The sequence below is a fragment of the Glossina fuscipes genome, unplaced genomic scaffold, assembly GCF_014805625.2.
Source record: "Glossina fuscipes isolate IAEA_lab_2018 unplaced genomic scaffold, Yale_Gfus_2 1, whole genome shotgun sequence".
Lineage (NCBI taxonomy): Eukaryota > Metazoa > Arthropoda > Insecta > Diptera > Glossinidae > Glossina > Glossina fuscipes.
The window spans coordinates 20,037,878-20,056,174 of record NW_023998415.1 but is presented as its reverse complement, the minus strand read 5'-3'; the positions used below and the strand labels follow the sequence as shown (position 1 = coordinate 20,056,174).

The window sequence follows — 18,297 nt, the reverse complement described above, 5'->3', positions numbered from 1 at the left end:
TCTCTCTCTCTCTCTCTCTCTCTCTCTCTCTCTCTCTCTCTCTCTCTTTCTCTTTCTGACAAATCATAGGTAACCATAATTTCTAAGATCTGGCAGACAGTCACTCTTAGCGCGGAAATCTTGTACAACAAAAGTGTTTTTTTCTATGGATTGGTTAAGGGATGGGAATAGGGAGACTACGAAGACAGTCTCAGAAAAAGCAGACCTGACATAAAATTCGCGAAAAAACGTCTTCAGTTTTCAGCACAGTCTCCTTTCGAATCTCATTTACATTCAGGCCCTTCTGTCTACAGATTTCTCTGCTTTAAAAGAATAGATGAGCAAATTTCAACTATTCTTCAAGCAATATTTTCTTTTTTGTCAGATACGAAGAGTTCGCATTGATTTTATCAATGTATACTCGCTGTGGATCGTTTTGGCGTTTTGAGGAGAATCAGTGAAATCGATCCTTCCGCGAATCACAACCGAAAAATAATTTAAAATGGATCACATGACGGCGACGAATTTTTTCATTTTTACTTATCCGTTAGAACGGATATTCTTAGTTTGGTTTAATTATATCCATGCCCTGTACTTTAAAACGTTCTCGTCCTGTAAATGAAATTTTGAAATCACTACATTATATATACATACTGCGTAAGGGTATAGATCAAAGCTAACAGAGAATATATAGTATGAAGTTGTAAAAATTCCAATAAATGCATGTATCCATGACTTGAAAAGAATTTTCATTTATATAATTTCGAATAAATATAGTTTTAATTCCAACATATATATATATATAGAAGACAAGAACGACAAAGTTAAGAAAGCGTTTGGTGGTAGATATTATTTTCGCAATTCGCATAATTTAAATGACAATTTCATATAAAGATGCCAACGTTTAAAGAATAAATTTTTAAATTGTCCCTTTATGTCTTTTCGCACCCTCTTCTGCTTCAGCGCTGACATTTTATAAAGTTTTTGTAAAATGTAAAGATTATAATTTAAAGGTTAGATGAGCTAAGAAAACAGGATGCGTATACTTAAAAGTTATTAAATTGCTATAATTTATAAGGTTTTATCTATACACTCTATACGGTATAAAACCCTCCCATCCTTCTCACAGAGCTGCTCGTGCTTTCGAAACAACACTCGCCAACTGCAAGAACTTATTATTGTCTCCATGTCTATATATTTTCATTCCCCCGAAGTTCTGTATACCCAAAAAACATACATACACAATATTATGTATATATACAAACACATATATATATATAATTATATACTTATATATACAAGCATATAAATTATATATATAAAGTAAGGAAGAAAGTTGAACGGAAACTCGTTAGAGTCTTCTCTCTAAGCATTAGTGTAGAAAAGTAACAACTCCTATAAAGTTTTAAAACGAATTGAAAGCAAAAGGGAGAATGAAAAGGACACACACATTTTTCGTACACATAAACACGCCATCTCTGGATAGAAATTAAAATAAAAGTGCTAAGACAGCAGGCAATTAATTTGCATGCCAAATACAATAACGCATTCAAACCGAATCAAAATGAAAACTTGAAAACATAGATCCTATGTTCAAAAAATAAACGGAACTTATCAATATCAATGTAAATTTCATTCTTACTAGATCGATGCGAAGCGTGATTATTGTTGGAACCGATTCTGAGGCAAATTTTCCAAATGTATAAATAATTTGTGTTAAATTTTATTTAAAAAAAAAAAAAAAAAGCCACAACAGTGTTTGCTCCGAGGCATTGCAAGTGTTACGAAATTGTCGTAACGATAAAACACTGGCGCAATCAAAGATTTACGGATTGTATAAACCGTGGAAAAAGTCAGGATCGCCTTGAGTGCTTTGCTTTTTTTTTTTTTTTTGATAATTATGATGCCTCTCATAATTAGCTCTTTTCCGAAAGACAAAGACCCATAAAAATTCATAATCTAAGCTTTGAGCATCGTTTACATTTGCATCTGTTTGCAATGAAGTGTCCAGATTTATGGCGGAATAACATCACGATAATTGATATTAGCTTACTGCCAATAATTATTAATCAGTTTTTCCAAAAACAAATCAAGCTAATATCATTTTCGAGTAGCCCATTTACCTTATGTGACCTTGAATGATTGCTTAAGTGCGCGCTTCGTAGTAAACATTTTGAGCCAACAATAGCAGTCATTGCCGGGAGCCCTATAGCTAGCTACCCTTGAGTCTATATATTACAAGTTCAATATCAAATATGTTTCGAAGATCCCTTTTTACGCTTTGAAGGAGATAAAATGAATTTAGGTAAATAAATAAGAAATTGCGGTTTACTTAAAAATTCCCCGTATTTTTTGAACACAGTATTGTAATAAAATAAAAGGAATTAAAGTGGAAAACATTTTTAAAAAATTTTAACATACAAAGGTGTGTAAAAAAAAAAAAAAACGATTGCACAATATAATGCAAAAACGTTCTCTAAGAAAAGCCTACAATTTAGCGCAACTCCAAATTGTAATTAGCTTGATACGTCGTGTGTTACTTTTTTTTTTATTTTTTTTTTTTTTATCACATATTTATTTTTCCTTGTGTCCCCTATCAAGAATATTTAAAACCCGTAAATCTCATATCCTTTATATCAATTATAAGATCAAAATTTTAGTGGACTTAGGCCGGCATTCGATGTTCACGCAATTCAAGCGTCACGCGAATGTTTTCTTCGCATTTTTTTTGTACGAGATTCACTCAATTGTCATTATGAATTTATATTTAGAATCAAAAATCTGCAAAAAAATATATGCAATTGTTTCTTCATCTTCAAATACATTCATACTTTAGTTCAAAGGCTTTTTCTTTTATTCATTCTTCCATTAAGGGGATAAAATTTGTGGTTTGTTGAAGAAATTCGTCAATGCATTAAATAAACATTTTATAGCATTAGTTTTAGTTAGTTTTTTTTTTTTTTTAATACACCCGCACAGCTTGTTTTAGTTATGGTTGCTTTCTATTACCATAAAATATTGTGAAAATGCTCACCGAAAAGAAGTTCTAAGTTAACCAATAAAGAGAGATTTTTTACGGCCTCAGTGAAGTGCATGATAATTACTAAAGCAGATTATATTTTAATAGGTTTTCCACTCATCCACTCTAATCATTGTACACAAACGCGTCCACACACACACACACACACACACACACACACACCTATGTATAAGTGCAATTTCGCCTAACGTGTGTGTGTGTGAATATGTAGTTGCCTAACAACAAAAATTTAATTTGAATCTTATAATGTTTGCTTAAAAGAAGATAAGAAGATGGCAGGAGATACTCTCTCTTCCCGCTTTACATATTCCATTCATCATCAGTAAATTTTGCATTGACTTAGCAAATACGAATCTGATTCCAAGGCATCTGCATAATTGCTCTTTGAAATTTGATAAAGTATACACAGTTGTACTTTAACATACGTATCGAGAATTATTGGAAATCCAAAGCATTTATGTAAATCGATATATCCTAATAGAATTATATACATATATGACGTTAAAGCAACCAATTTATCGGAAATTTGAGCAAATATCCAGAGATAAAAAAAAATAAAAAAAAAACCGCATAAATTTTCTTTCTCTAATTTCCCTCACCTCCCGGCAACTTCACAAAGGGAATTCCATGAACGATATAGCATAAATGTTCTTTATAAACACAATAGTCTGATATTATATTGCTAGGCTTGTCCATCTGTCCATCGCCTATTCGAAATCGAACGTTGAAATGTATCGTAATATATGCTATACCATTGCCATTTACCGTTAGTTAATGTATTCACAAATCCAGTTTAAAAATGGATGTAATCTCCAGAAAAGATTCAGCACAAGAGTGATCGCGATTGATTGGCCTACCGACCCGCCTACAGGTGAATATGAAATTTTGCGTTAATTAAGATAATGGATATCTAAAATGAATATCGCGACGAAAACTAACGACTTACCTATCGCACATGATTTACTATGACTCTTATGCGTAAGCAGAGAAAATATACCCATAACTAATCCACTTTAGTAACTTTCAGTTCAGTTATAGTTTGCAAAAGTACATATTACAGTTTCTGAACGTTTATACATTGATTAAACATTAAAAGTTCATTGAAATGTTTTTAATGGCAATTAAGCACATTTATCAAACTTAATTGAACTGCTGCCACATTAACAGACATACATATTCACTCATATATATACGTATACTCACACGCATGCACACACACAAATATGCACATACGCCCACAAGAAAGCGAAAAGGGAAAAAATCAGAAAATTACGCATTACAAGAGACACATATATATATATATATATACATATATATTTATATATGTATATGCATAGCAATAATCGAAGAAAAAAGAGAAGCAAACAAGTTTTCCTCAATACACCAGTTGTCCAAAACTTAACGTTTTTTTTTTTTTTTTTTTTGTTGCTAATAAGCAAGAAATCTACGTTCGTTTTAGGCGAATCTTGGATAGTCTTGACTAAATGTATATAAATCAAAATTTTTTTTTTGCTACGTTGAGAAACATCAGGTCTTCAATTGACCCGACTGGCTTATGAAATAATCTATGCTTGTTTTTTGTTTCTATTTTTTTTCTTTCTCTTTGCACATTGAACTTCGAACATAGAGGTTATAAGCAAACTTTTCGAATCTTATACTTCGACTTTTCCATCTCGGTTAAGAGAGATCGACCGAGAAATACATGGATTTCATTAAGTGTAGAATCCGTTTCGAATCGTAAATACGTATATATAACTCACACTCGAACTCAATTGACGTTTATGAAGAGTATCTATCTTTTGACAAAAGCAATTTTAAAACAAATATACCGATCAAACTTCAACAGCTAGAAAGCTAGAGAAACCAGAGATACCAACACGTAATTTAGCAGAGAGATTAACTTCTAGGAAAAAACGCAGAAGGAGAAGGGTAGTCGTCGTTCACAGATAAAAATGAAAAGCCCTTGAGAAGCAGGGAATTAACGTAGCCATCACTTTACTAGCATGTATGTGTGTGGGTGGGTAAGTCTTAAACCCGAATTTAATTCTAATTAAGGAGTTTTCTGGATTTAATTTTTAGTAAAAGTATGTGGCTGCGTGTACATATAGTTTTTATCTTCTTTTTTCTATTCCTTTTTCTCTTTCGTTCTTTCTAATAAAATTTTTCACCCGCAGCAACGTTTGCAACCAATAACATGCGGTTTAAATTTTTCTTTTTTTATCAAAAACGTTATAAACCAAACGCATACATGAACTCGCATAAACAAACACAGATACGCAAACTTATACATTTATACGTAATATACTTTAAGCAATCTTTAACTGGATTGACTTTCATATAACATCCGTATTGCATTACAAGATATTTAAGATCAATTAAATGCAATTTTTTGCCTTATTTTAGGTACCCACCAAATTAGGATGAGGTTACACCATCTAATGAGTACGTTATTTGATCTAATGCATTCACACACATACAAAATTATATATACATATCCATTATATATTCATGTGTATAAATTGTTTCGATTTCGAGTAAACTTAGCATTAGTCCATCAAACTATCCGCATTTTTCTCTCGTATGTCGCACCAAATTTTGCAAAATTCCAAAGTTATATTATCAGATTCCACTCATTATTGCTCGAGAAAGCTTAAAAGAAAAAGAAAACAAAGAACTAAATATATCAAAACAGTCATCGCCGTCGAACAAAGTCACGCCGCAACACTATAGACTGGGCAGATAAGCATTTTTGATATGAAAATTGCAGCAAAGAATTTTCAAAATATATTCACTGACAACATTCCCTTTTACACAGAGTCGATGACTTCTGATCACTTTTTCGAAAGTGAAAGCACAAAACGGTCTGATAATCGGGAGTTCTCATAGGTGTTCAATTCATTAAAGTAAAGGAAAAAATTGCGGTTTCCATATGCTTTGAGCGATCTTATACAATGATCTATTGGCATTTCGTTGCAGAGCCACGCATTCGTGTAAGTAATAGTGAGTGAGAGATTTGCATTTTAGTAGACAACGATCAAAACCACATCAAAATTATATATTCATACATAATTCGATCGGCCCGCGATCAAGAAGTAGAGTTTGCTTCGTCTCAATTTTATACAGAATATAATTTCGACAAAGCTTAATTATCGAAATGTGCATCATCATCACTATCTATAGTCTATTGCTATCGACCCATTTTCGCCGCGATGTCATCTTGTGTGAACTGTTGTCTTGCTAAATCTGACTGCATTGGAAGGTCTGGAGATTAAAGCGGAGTGCCATTCCAAGTTGAAAATTATTTCCTGAATTACTTCTAATGAAGACGGACGAACGTACGCGAACTATTCGCATTGTTCTTATGACTACAATTTTTTGCACAAAATCCCGCAAATCAGTCTCTGTTGCCGTTTCGTAGCTTACTTTCATTTCAAGGCAACTTCCATTTCCGTCGCTTCTGCTGCATTTGCCGTAAAACGTAATGCCATAAATGTTATGCAACTCTTTGCACTGAACGACAGCTTTGCGAATAGCAATTTTTAAATTATCTCTATCTGAAACTTTGGGAAAATTGAACGATCCGTTTTAGGGAACAAGCCATTTCAACGAAACGAGTTTATTTTGCACACCTTACATTATATATACGCCAAAAAAAAAAAAAAAGGGCGACTTTTTATTTTTCCTCGTAATGCCCGCGTGTAATCCGGTTAATAGGAGTCCACGATTCGCTTTAAGACAAAGGTTTTTTTTGATTCTATCTCAACCTGTTCCTCTGCAATAGCTTCGTTTGTTCGTGCTGTGCGGGAAACAGTGCAAATATTTATAAAAAAAAAAATAAAAAAAAATTCGAATTTAATTTCACTGATTTTCACTGTCTGCTCTCTCAAACACTTTTACGTTTAACTGCGAACATTTGTTACTAATTATCAAGACAATAAATGCGAGAGAAGGTATGGAGTGGCAGAGATGGGAATTGATATTAAATAGTTGCATACGTCGAGAGATTGCACCAGAACGGCTAAGACCGAATTCAATATTAAGTGAAAATTAATTAATATTAATTGATGGGTAATTTCATTTGTTTTGCTCCACCGCAAAGGCAGAAATGGCAAATGCAGTTAAACACAGCGACCGAAGTAATTCGACAAAACGAATAGCTAGAAAGAAGGCAAAAGAGGAAAAAAAAAAAAAAAAAAGAAAAAGAAAAAGAAACCAAACGAACGAACGCACAAAACAGCAAAAAACTGAAAATGGAATTTTCAATAAAGTTTAGTTTAGAGTGTTTTTTAACTCCTTTTGTCTTCCATATATACACACGTTTTGATAAATTTCTAAATAAAAAATGTTTTCAATTGAAATTTAATTTCAATCACTAACCAATTCTAGTAATGGACGAGTTGTAGATTTTTTTCATTTCATTTCTATTTTATTTATTTTTAATTTTTTTATTTTTCTTTTTCTTTTCTTTTTTTTTTTTTCATATATTTCCCACATTTTTAATGCATTTACTTTACACTAGAAAAATATCTCGAAAAGTCGGCATCAAATTATAATAAACGAAGTAAGGACTACGTACATATACATATACATATTTATATGGCATGCTGCGCTCCACACAGCTGGGTATTATTTCAAACAAATCGAAAACATTACATTGTCTGGTTAAAGTAAACGTTTATAAGAATATTCGAATAGGGCGAGAGAGAAATCTATTAAAAAAAAAAAACTATTTTTTTCAAATGGTTCAAATAAATAAAAGAAAAACGTTTGGCGAAAACGAATTGAGAGACAGACAGCATTTGCAATCGATGCGATTTAATCATAAACATAGTTCGGAAAGAAGTTTCCGTTTCTTTCTTTTTATGTACACACGCACATATATATATATATGTATATACATAATATATATTATGTATGTATTCATATATATAAACTCACAACATTTGCATGTGAGCTTTTTCAAACCGAATATGAGCCATTTTGATTGACAGCCTTTCGTTATTTTTGTGGCAAAATTATTTTTCCGCATCCCAAAATACGGAGACCAAAATCTTCCCAATCGGCTTGGCTAATTAGCCATCTGACTCTGAAGTGTGTGTGAAGTGTTCCAAGTTTCACCCAATGCCATATATTTGCATGAAGAGATACTTTCTTCTTCACCTGAACGGCTTCAACACGCTTCTGTTTTTTGATCAAAAGTAAGCAAACGCGGCAGCCACTTCGAAGAGACCGCTTTCATGAAGATGTGTTCATGCCAAATGGTGAATAAGTTGCCTTTTGATATGTTTATGGCGTCAGCGATGTATCGCAACTACACCCATCAGTCTTCTAAAACGATTTTGTGCCCTTTCTTTTTGTTCTTTGGGCCCACTGCCGTATTCGGTCGACCAGAGTGTTCAGCATCACCACTCTGAGAACGTTATTACATTTATGCTAGAAGTATTAATATATACCCTTGGTTCATGCAGTCAAAGTTTACCAAAGTTTATCACTAAAATGAATGCTTGTTCAATTTTCATTTGCTCCGTGTATGCTGAGCAAAGAGAAGAAGAAATTGAAAAGGTTTTCTCAAAACAATTTGCTTAAACTTGAAAAAATCCTCGACAAAGCTTTACAAAATTATGTTACCACTGAAGGGCGGGGATGTACTCATCTTTTTTTCTTTTCTAATATACGGAACACCTAAACAGGAATCTCCATAAGTTCTATAAGGTATATGTATGCTTGATCAGTCCGAATTCCTGAATTTATGAAGTCATGTCTGCCCGTCTGTGTGTCTGTCTGTATGTGTTGTGTTTGTTGTTGGCACTCTTTTGGTCGCAAAAATGAAGACATCGAATTTATATTTGGTAGAAAGATTGGAAGTTTTTGCACGCAGGTTAGTATTGAAAGTGGTTCAAATAGGTCAGAGCAGAAGCCCATAGTGGAGTGTAAATTGAAAGGAACTCAATTTTTTAAGCACAAATTTGTGGATTCTCGCTCGTCGAAACGCTCCACTCTGTACGTGCGAAAAATCGAAAAAATCGCCCACGCCCACGCAAGGTCGCAAGTGATTAAATTTTACTTTTTTTTCACATTTTTGAGGTTTTATGCTTATTTGTCATAGCGCAAACAAGACCGAATATTTAAAGCCGTTTTGTACACTCCTCAAGTGAGGAGTGAGGAGTGGCTGCAAAAGAAAATCACGTAATTCCAAAATGAATACGGTAGACCCCGCGACATGATGGATAAATATTTTCTTAAAAATACCTTTGATATACGTGTCCAATGAAAGGAGTTGGAGGGTAGAATGCGATAGAATGCGAGATGTTAGTTATAATTGAATTATAGTAAACGTTTCAATAGTGGTGGGTGTGCGAGAATCGGGCACCGTCTAGTATAACTTTCTTACTTGTTTTTGAATAATTTCCCTTCGTATTGGTTACTAATTATTATAAAGTATTCTTAAAGGAAAGTTTTTAGAAAGAATAATAGAAATATTTTATATGTGACTATAGTGAAGTGCTAGCAAATGTTATCTTGTCTTTAGAACTAAAATGAAGGAAAGAGAGATAGATAGATAGATACCTATCTACATATCATTTATACCACTTTTCATTTATTATATTCCTATGTCAAAAAAATCTGTTTTCCTATAGCACACCCCAAAAAAAGAAGAAAGCAAGAGAACCTTGTGGAAAAAGAGTCCTTTAAAGTTGTATAACCAATGCCACTTACACGTCACACTTAATCGAATTATCATCAACATCGTCATCATCACCATCATCAAACATGGCGTCAACAAATGTAATAATAGCCCGGTGGCTTGAACTTTTTCTATAGTCTGGATTTTTTTTCTTCTTTTTCAGTCATTTTGTTGTTGTTCTTTTTTTATTATTTTACTCTAAAAGGATTTGTATACATATCTACTTACTGTTTGCGCTTGAACCCAAAAAATGACAATGCAAATTTTTTTAAGCCATTCACTCCGTTGTTGGCTTCAAATTTGAGGTTATGCTATATGTCAAAGTTTTTGTTATATCCCTAAAGCAGAAATTTTGTAAATTCCTTCAACTCTGCTCAATAATACACTGACAGTGTATTCCCAGCAAATATCGAAATGAAATCAACATGTACAGATTTATTCCTCTATGAACTCTCGTCTTGTTTACTTTTTTTTTCTTTTTTGCATGTCTTTTAATCCTTGCGTGTCCTTTGCGAGTTTCGTTTTCTTTTTCCTTTTTCCTTTTTCTCTTTTTTTTCTATGTATATTTGCGTAAATTCAACCAGAGTTTGATTCTTATTTTTCATGACCCGTGACTAAGGTGCGATTTTAATGGATTTCCTTTTGTTGTGCTAAACTGGACACCACCATACCCAAAACCATTATATTTATCCTTAACGTCCAATACAATATATTGGTCAATAATTCCTGGAACCAAGCAAGAAAGAAGTACTTTTTCATTTGCAAAATGCAATTTTGTTTATCAATTCAGCCTTCTTGAAGAGTGACACAGTCAATCCAAAGCTTTTTCAACTCTTTGATAACATTTTTGTAAAACGATTCATCAGTTTACACAACGATCTCATCATTTGATCTAAATTCCTTTCTCTGAAGTAATACTTTGCGGTTTGCAAACAAGTTTCAGAAATAGGATGACTGAGGCAACAATTCGATCTTCAATTCATGTAATTTTGCCGTTACAGCCATCGATTTGTGAAATAGTGTGCATAACGTTAGTAGTTTGGAGATTAGCTGACATTCCACTATTAATGCAAAATAGTGAATTAAATTTCGATATCTTTTAGATGTCAGTCAGTGTTACTTATGCCTTCCGACTATACTTTTCGATCATCAAGGATAATTTTTAGCACTTCTTTGATGTTTTTGATGCCCGCTACATCTCTTCTTTTTCGTGGAGAAGAATTCCCTTCACACTTTCGAAGCCAATAACTTCTTTGGAAAATAAGGACAATAACAATTAACTCAAACTTTTGCAATATTTCGAAATCAATGCGTAGACAATGCGTAGACAGTGCGTAGACAATGCGTAGATAAATAATCGAAATGATATGAAATATTCACAATTGCTATTTGAAAGGTAGACTTTAGAAAAATGAGTTCCGCGACTTATTGGTCGAAGTGTTACTTACGCCACTTGATTGGTTTCACTTTAAATCAAATAATTTATAAGCTATTATCTGAAAAGTCTATGAGCTCAATCATTGCATTTCGTACTTTCGAATACAGGAATGAAAGATCTCATAGACGACACACATTCTTGATAAAATTTCATGATTCACTACATCTATCTGACAAGATGAAAGTGCTTAAGGTCAGAAGCCGTTGTAATGGTCTTAAAAAAGTGTTTTTCGACAATATTTTTTCTTCTTCAAGATGAAAGAAAAATTAACGGAATAGTAATATTCGAGAAAATCATTAAGCATATCTATCCATATTCACGTATGAAAAAAAGAATATCATTGAAATTCACCAAAAAAAACCATTTGCTTTTTTTTTTTTGGTTAACTTTAGATCTTCTGCGAATATGTGAGGAAAAGTTCATTGAACGCATGAAAGGTTTTCCTTGAAATTTTGTGCTTTTTCCGAAAGAGACCACCCACGTACTGTGAATAGCTGTGCGCGAAATTACAGCCTGATGTTTTAGCTTTCAACATCGAACTTCTCTGATCCGGAGTGTATCTATGTCTATTTAAAACCATTTCCGAACAAAGATACGCTTGTTTAGCTTCAACGAAAGATTGCCAGTGCATGGATATGAGGCTAAGGGCGATTGGAGGGCTTTCAATGTTTTGCGATGAAGTTTGTGATATTAGTTATGACCTCGACTGTTAGATTATACATTTTCTTGCCGCTTTCTCCACCATCTCGACGTATGTAAAGTGTAAAACCTGAGATTCTGTTCTCGACAGACGCCATTAGATCGTCGAAGAAAGGGAATGAAGATGATTATTTGAACATGTAAACGCATATTTATGGTCCTGAGATTGCTGAATATGCACATTTTTTTCAGATAGGTTAATTTAAATCTCTTTTATTAATAAGAGAGTGCCTTTCTTTGGTCAAAAATCAAAGTTCTTCATTCAACCACTCGCCAAGTCCACAAAAATCAATATTTTTAAAAAGCCCTATGTGTTCCTTTAGCTATAGGTATGTAGATTAAATGATATTTTTCTTCTTTTTTTTTAAATTAAAATATATACGAAAATAGGCAAAAGACCGCGGATCTCCTTTAACCGAAGACGATTTACGATGCCTTAATATTTTTCCAAAATATTTTTTCTTCTAGTTCTTAAAGATATGCTTAAAACCCTCCTCAAACATTATTATCCCTTTAATTTTTCTTCCATCCACAAAAACTTTCCAAAAAGCAAGTTTGGCTGCTACAATGGTGTTACCCCGTAAACTGTTCCGCCTTAAGGGGCTTAGGCGGAATTTGTATTTAATAAAAAAATATCAACCCGCATATTTAGGAGTGTTTGGGTAAAATAGCTCACAAAAATAATAATAATAATAATAACTAAAGTATACATTAACTTATCAAACTATTGCTCTCTGAAATGTTGTTTTGAAAATACTGCGATCCGGCCGAACGGCCGAGTAGGCAAAGACTCTCGACATTGTTCGAGTAGTTATTCAAAAGTAACAAAATAAATTAAAGTGGTCTTCCCTAGAGGTTGTGGTTTTTTTATTTGATTGCTATTGGATAATATAAAAAAATTAAGTATATCTTCTCTTAATTATTTTCAGATATCAATAAAGGTTCACCCATCGATTATAAAAGCGGTTCGGCTTGCTCAACACCTACCAAGGATACTCTTAAAGGCTACGAACGTTCCACGAATAATTGTATGGGTCCTGTGCTTCCACCGCGCAGTGTTATGAGCGGCATACCTACGCATCATTATTCGGCACCTATGAACTTTCGTAAGGATCTTGCCGCCCGTTGTTCGGCCAAATGTGTAGCAATTGTCTCGGTGACGATTTTTGTGGCCATGTGCGTTTTATTAATATTTTTAACAGGTGGGTAAATTAGATTTAATAAAATATTGCGTCAATACATAAATTCGTAGCAAATCGACAAATTGACAAAACGACAAATGTCTTGCGCAGAACGTCTTCAACGATTCATGCTAACCAAAATGAGAAATGCCTTGACGAGTAAAACTATATACGCCTTTTGTACGTATATTTTTGTGCGTTCATAAAAGTCACCTATGATTTTGGCACAAATCTCAGCTTTTTTGCTTAATGCACGATTTTCTATGCATTTGACGAACACGCAAGACAAAAAAAACAATTATGGGCGCCATATGTATAAATTTTCCTAAACGAATATATGTATGGGTTCAAAAAATGAATTATTGGCGTTAATATGTAATTAAAAAAAATTGCTATTTATCCGTAGGCTTTGGTGTCCTGCATTGGTCTCCCTCTGCCCCCTGTACAGTTCTAGTCGGCAATGAGGCCTCTGAGGTGACAGCGGCCAAAAGCACCAATACTGACCTCTCCAAGTTGCATAATTACGCGCCACGCTCAAAAACCGGACAAACTACGACTTTAGTGACAACCGTAAGCTCATCGTTGCCCTCATCATCTTCAGCCTCGGCGGCAGCGTCGTCATCCTCGTCGGCCTTCCAGTCCACTTCAGCCTCCTCGGTTGCGGTTGGAGCAGCGGCAGCGACATCATCGGCTACATCGTCATTGTCATCATCACTGGCAAATGCCAATAATCCAGGTAATTATTCACAACTTTTAATTATTTTCCTTTCCTTGCTTGAGTTTTGCAAACTCTTGAATTGAATAAAGATAGTAGAATAACAACAACGATAAACTTAAGAAAATCACAAACATTTTTTTCGAAAAAAAAAGGAATTAAAAAAGAAACGAAAAGATAAGAAAAGAAAAGAACCCCACTAAAGAGCAAAAAAGCAATTTCAACGACTTCTTCGGGACAAACAAATAGAAAAAATTAAAATAATCAAAGAATGAATGCCCAGGATGAGCGAAAGAGAAGGGAGAGCAATGTAAAAACACAACAAGTCAATAATTAAAAAAAAAAAAGAAAATAAACACATTTGTCTAAGGGGTGTTGAAAACTTTAAATTATCACAGATAGTAACGATAATAAGTAAATGCAAAACATAAAACTTTCCTCCAAGCTTAGAAATGATAAAATCTAATAAAAAAATAAAGAGAAAAAAAGAATATAAGACCGAGACCGGCATCCAGTATTTGGCTTGGTATAATAACGTTAATAACTGCTGATTGTTGCTTATGCAATAAAAGAAATTAATTAAAATCTTTTTTTTCCACTCGTCTAAAACTCGTCTATAAAGCTTGACGTAGCTGTTTAAAAAAAGTATTTAAAAAAGCGCAAAAAAATTTTTAAGAAATTTATAAAAGCATTTTATTATATCGTACTCTTCTTCCATCGCAGTCATATCAGTACACGTATTGCATTTTCGCATTAAATTGGTTCCAGTGAGTATTTATGCGATCAAACCCGTAGCTTTACAGTATAGAAAGCGAGTTGCAATTTTTTGATGGATTCATAAATGAGCCATGACATCAGCGACTAAATAAAAAAATAACTGAGAAATTTCACCCTAAAATTAATAGAGGGCGGACAGACAGTATAGTAAAACTACTATAAAGATCAAGCTTTCTACATCGAGTTTCAAAGATTGCGCGACAAAGGGAGAAAGAGTATTTCAGCTTTTTTCGGTGTCATAAAGGCAACAAATTTCGAATGCATCCTCACGCCCATGATAGTGATAATGATAGCTAAACAGTAATAGCATAATTTCACTTAGTCCTTAAAAATGCGGCGAAAGTTATCCCTTCTATCACAGTATTAAAAATTTTATTGAATTTATTCCGGCAATTGCCGTAAATTCTTTGCTCTAAAGAATTATTATGCTCACTTTGCCCTCCCTTTCGTGACTGAATTGCATCTGTTTTCAGCGACACGCAGCGGAATTAAATTAAGTACACATTTTACGCATAATTAAAGCATAAAAAAACTGAAAACTTCTACTTAAGCCAAGTAGTTTAGCGTTTAAATGGACGTGAAAGCGCTTCTCACTCCTAAACCATTCAAACTTGTCCTCTTCGCTTCCATGAAAAGTGTAAGAGAATCGATGCCGTCATTCTCTCCCTTCGTCATCGCCGTTGCATTTTCATATGCATGGTAAACTTTTCCGAAAGAAATACAATAGGAGGACGGACATCAAGTAAATAATTTCGGTTTAATAATAAACAAAAACATTGAAAAGATTTGCAAAAATGTAAAATAAAATGTAAAAAATTAAATAATTTATTTATATATATATATCTGCGTATATGTGTGTGTGTGTGTATGTAACATATATAATATTTAGAAAATACAGAATCATTGATAAGATGGATGATGATGTACGATTATAACTACATCAAAGAGTTATTACACGCGCAACGTCTAAGGCAACGACAGGAGCAACCATTGCAACAGCAATGGCAATGGCAACGACAACGGCAACGGCAGCGTCAACGTCAACGTCGAAGTTTATCAACGCAAAGTTTTAGCGACTTAATTACGGGCCAAATAAAGGAGTTTGGCGTTAATAAAACGGATTTCACAATAAATACAACGACAATATACTCTGGAAATGATACGGATATGATGAGAAGACACCGGCAAGTAATAAAAACTGCACAAATTGTAGAAAATGAAAATCAAACTAAGAAAACTGAAAATGAGAATGAGAATGAGAATGAAGCTGATGCTGATGCTGATGCTGATGTTGATGTTGATGTTGATATTAATGTTAATGTTAATGTTGATGCTGATGTTAATGTTGGCGCTGATGCTGATGCTGAAGATGAGTTTAGTTTAATGATGAAAAGTAATTATGGTAACACAAATGCGAATATAAACACAAAGGCTGACGTTAAGGGAGAATTTGAAGATATTACGACTTTGGAAAAACTTTTACCTGATTTTAATTTCAAAGGGAAAAACGATTACAGCAGCAGCACTGCAAGTGATAACTTGATTGTAGACGATAATTATGACGAAAGCGAAAACAATGATAAAGTTGATAAAACTTTGAAAATCGATAACATATTAAATCTCTATAAAAGTAATGATTATCATAATAATTATAATAACAATAATAATAATAATAATAACAACAATAATAATAATAATAAAAAAAAAAAGAAAAAAAAAACAAATAATGTGAACATAAGCAATAACTATGAAAAAAAAGAAAATCATCTTAAATTGAATAAACCTGACTATGAAGCCGGCGACGATGAGAACGTTGACGATGATATTAAGGCTGATGCTGAAGCTGATTTTAAAAATTATCAAGTATTGAGAAAATCTATACCGGCTAACAACGATATTAAACAGCAACAACAAAAACAGCCAGATAAGTATTTAGCAATAAAAAGCTCAAACCATGAAGATATAATATCAGCAACGGCAGATGATTATAAGCCAAAAATTAAGGAAAATATTTATAAAAATTTCATTAAAAATGAAAAATTAACGGTACTTGATGAGAATTTTACGGAATATAATAATTTGAACGATATCAATAGAAAAATGAAGGGAGAAGAAGACACGATTACAAAATCATTAAAATTTAACAAATCATTAAACAACAATCAACAAAAGCACAATAGAAACGAAATGGGAATCGAAAAAGACGATATTGATGACAATAATAATGATGATGACGATAATGATTTGTTATTGCTATCGACAATAAAAAGACAAAATGATACCGTTATCATTGACGTTATTAATCAAAATGACAACATTTCTGAAATTCTAAAGCAGCCTGTAGAAGAAAACATGAAAAAATTGGAAACTGATACGAACGACAATGATGGCGGCACAACTACGGCACTCGGTGTTGTGGCTGATGACTTTCTCGAAGAAAATCATTTTCAAATCAAATCAATCAGCGGTGATGTAACTACTGCCGCCATTGTGGACTCGATAGCATTTAATAGCCATAATTTAAATGACTATTATGATGACATTTATTTAAAAACAACAACAAAAGAAAATGTAAAACTTAATATACTAAATACTCAAGCTGTCGAGAATGAAAAATTTATATTAAATTACAAAGACGCAAAGGAAATGACAGCAAAAACGGAAGCGTATGAAGCATTTCCCAGTTCTACTACCACCACAACCACCACCACCACCACCACCACCACCATCGCCGCCGCCGCCGCCACAGCCACCATCAACGACGTAACCCCAACCATTAGCATCACGACCGCTAAGCTTCCTCATCATTTGTCAAAGATCAAAGCAGAGAAAGAAAATAAAAATTCTTTAGAAAATCTTATGCTAAATGACGGCTTAATAAAACCAATGAAAGAGGAACAAGATTTTCAAGAAATGGATTACGCTCAACATATGGATGATGTTGACATTGTCAAATTGGAAGAAACTCATTCCACCGAAGACGAGTTATATAAAACGATTGATGGTACTCGCGCTAAGCATTTTAAATTACCGAGAACGTCAAAAATGCGAACAATAATCTATGATAAATATAAAAATGAAGTTTATAATTCCGAGGAAGAGCCTGATGATGGCAACAATTTTTTAATAAATAATGAAATCACAAATTTGCATCCTATTACGCCGACGTTGTACTTAACAAGCACTGCTTCGCCTGCAACTACGCTCTTAAGCACTCCGATAACGAGTCCCCTTGATAAACGTATAATGGTGAACTTGACGATAGCAAGCAACGATGGATCAGGAAATATGTATTCTCTTCATATAGCCGTGCCAGCCTTCGATAATCATGGCCAGGTTAAGAATGTAGAGCAAGTGCTTACACATGACCATTTGCCATATGGCGAACAGGAGCAATCATCTTTCAATAATAAAAACAGTCCATATTGTATACCGGAGCCACCACCACCTATACCAGAGTGTCCCTGCCCGTGCGTTAATGTATTTGAAACATCATCGCCGTCGTTACCTTCCTCTGATGAGCATTTAAATAACTCTGACGACCAATTCAATGACCAATTAAAACTCATAAGCCTTGATAACAAGATTAATAAAAAAAATAATAAAGAAACGAATCGCGTTCGTTCTGGCATCTCTTGTAAAACGAATGATGATAATAATGATGATGATGCCAACTTGCCCACTACTACTACCATTGCTACTACTACTACTACTACTACTACTACTACTACTAGCCCATCTATTAGTGTTTTAACTTCTACTATAAAAGGTGTTATTGATAAT

General features: G+C 33.5%; 1 protein-coding gene across 5 annotated transcripts in view; it reads left to right on the top strand.

Moving 5' to 3' along the window:
- The window catches only part of LOC119645090 (teneurin-m), a 261,680-nt gene that overhangs the window by 231,341 nt on the left and 12,042 nt on the right, over window positions 1-18,297 (top strand). For all 5 annotated transcript variants that reach the window (XM_038044989.1, XM_038044986.1, XM_038044985.1 and 2 more), the window contains exons 3-4: window positions 12,771-13,043; window positions 13,429-13,758. In XM_038044989.1, coding sequence (XP_037900917.1) covers window positions 12,771-13,043; window positions 13,429-13,758 — 603 coding nt within the window. The remainder of the gene's footprint in view (window positions 1-12,770; window positions 13,044-13,428; window positions 13,759-18,297) is intronic.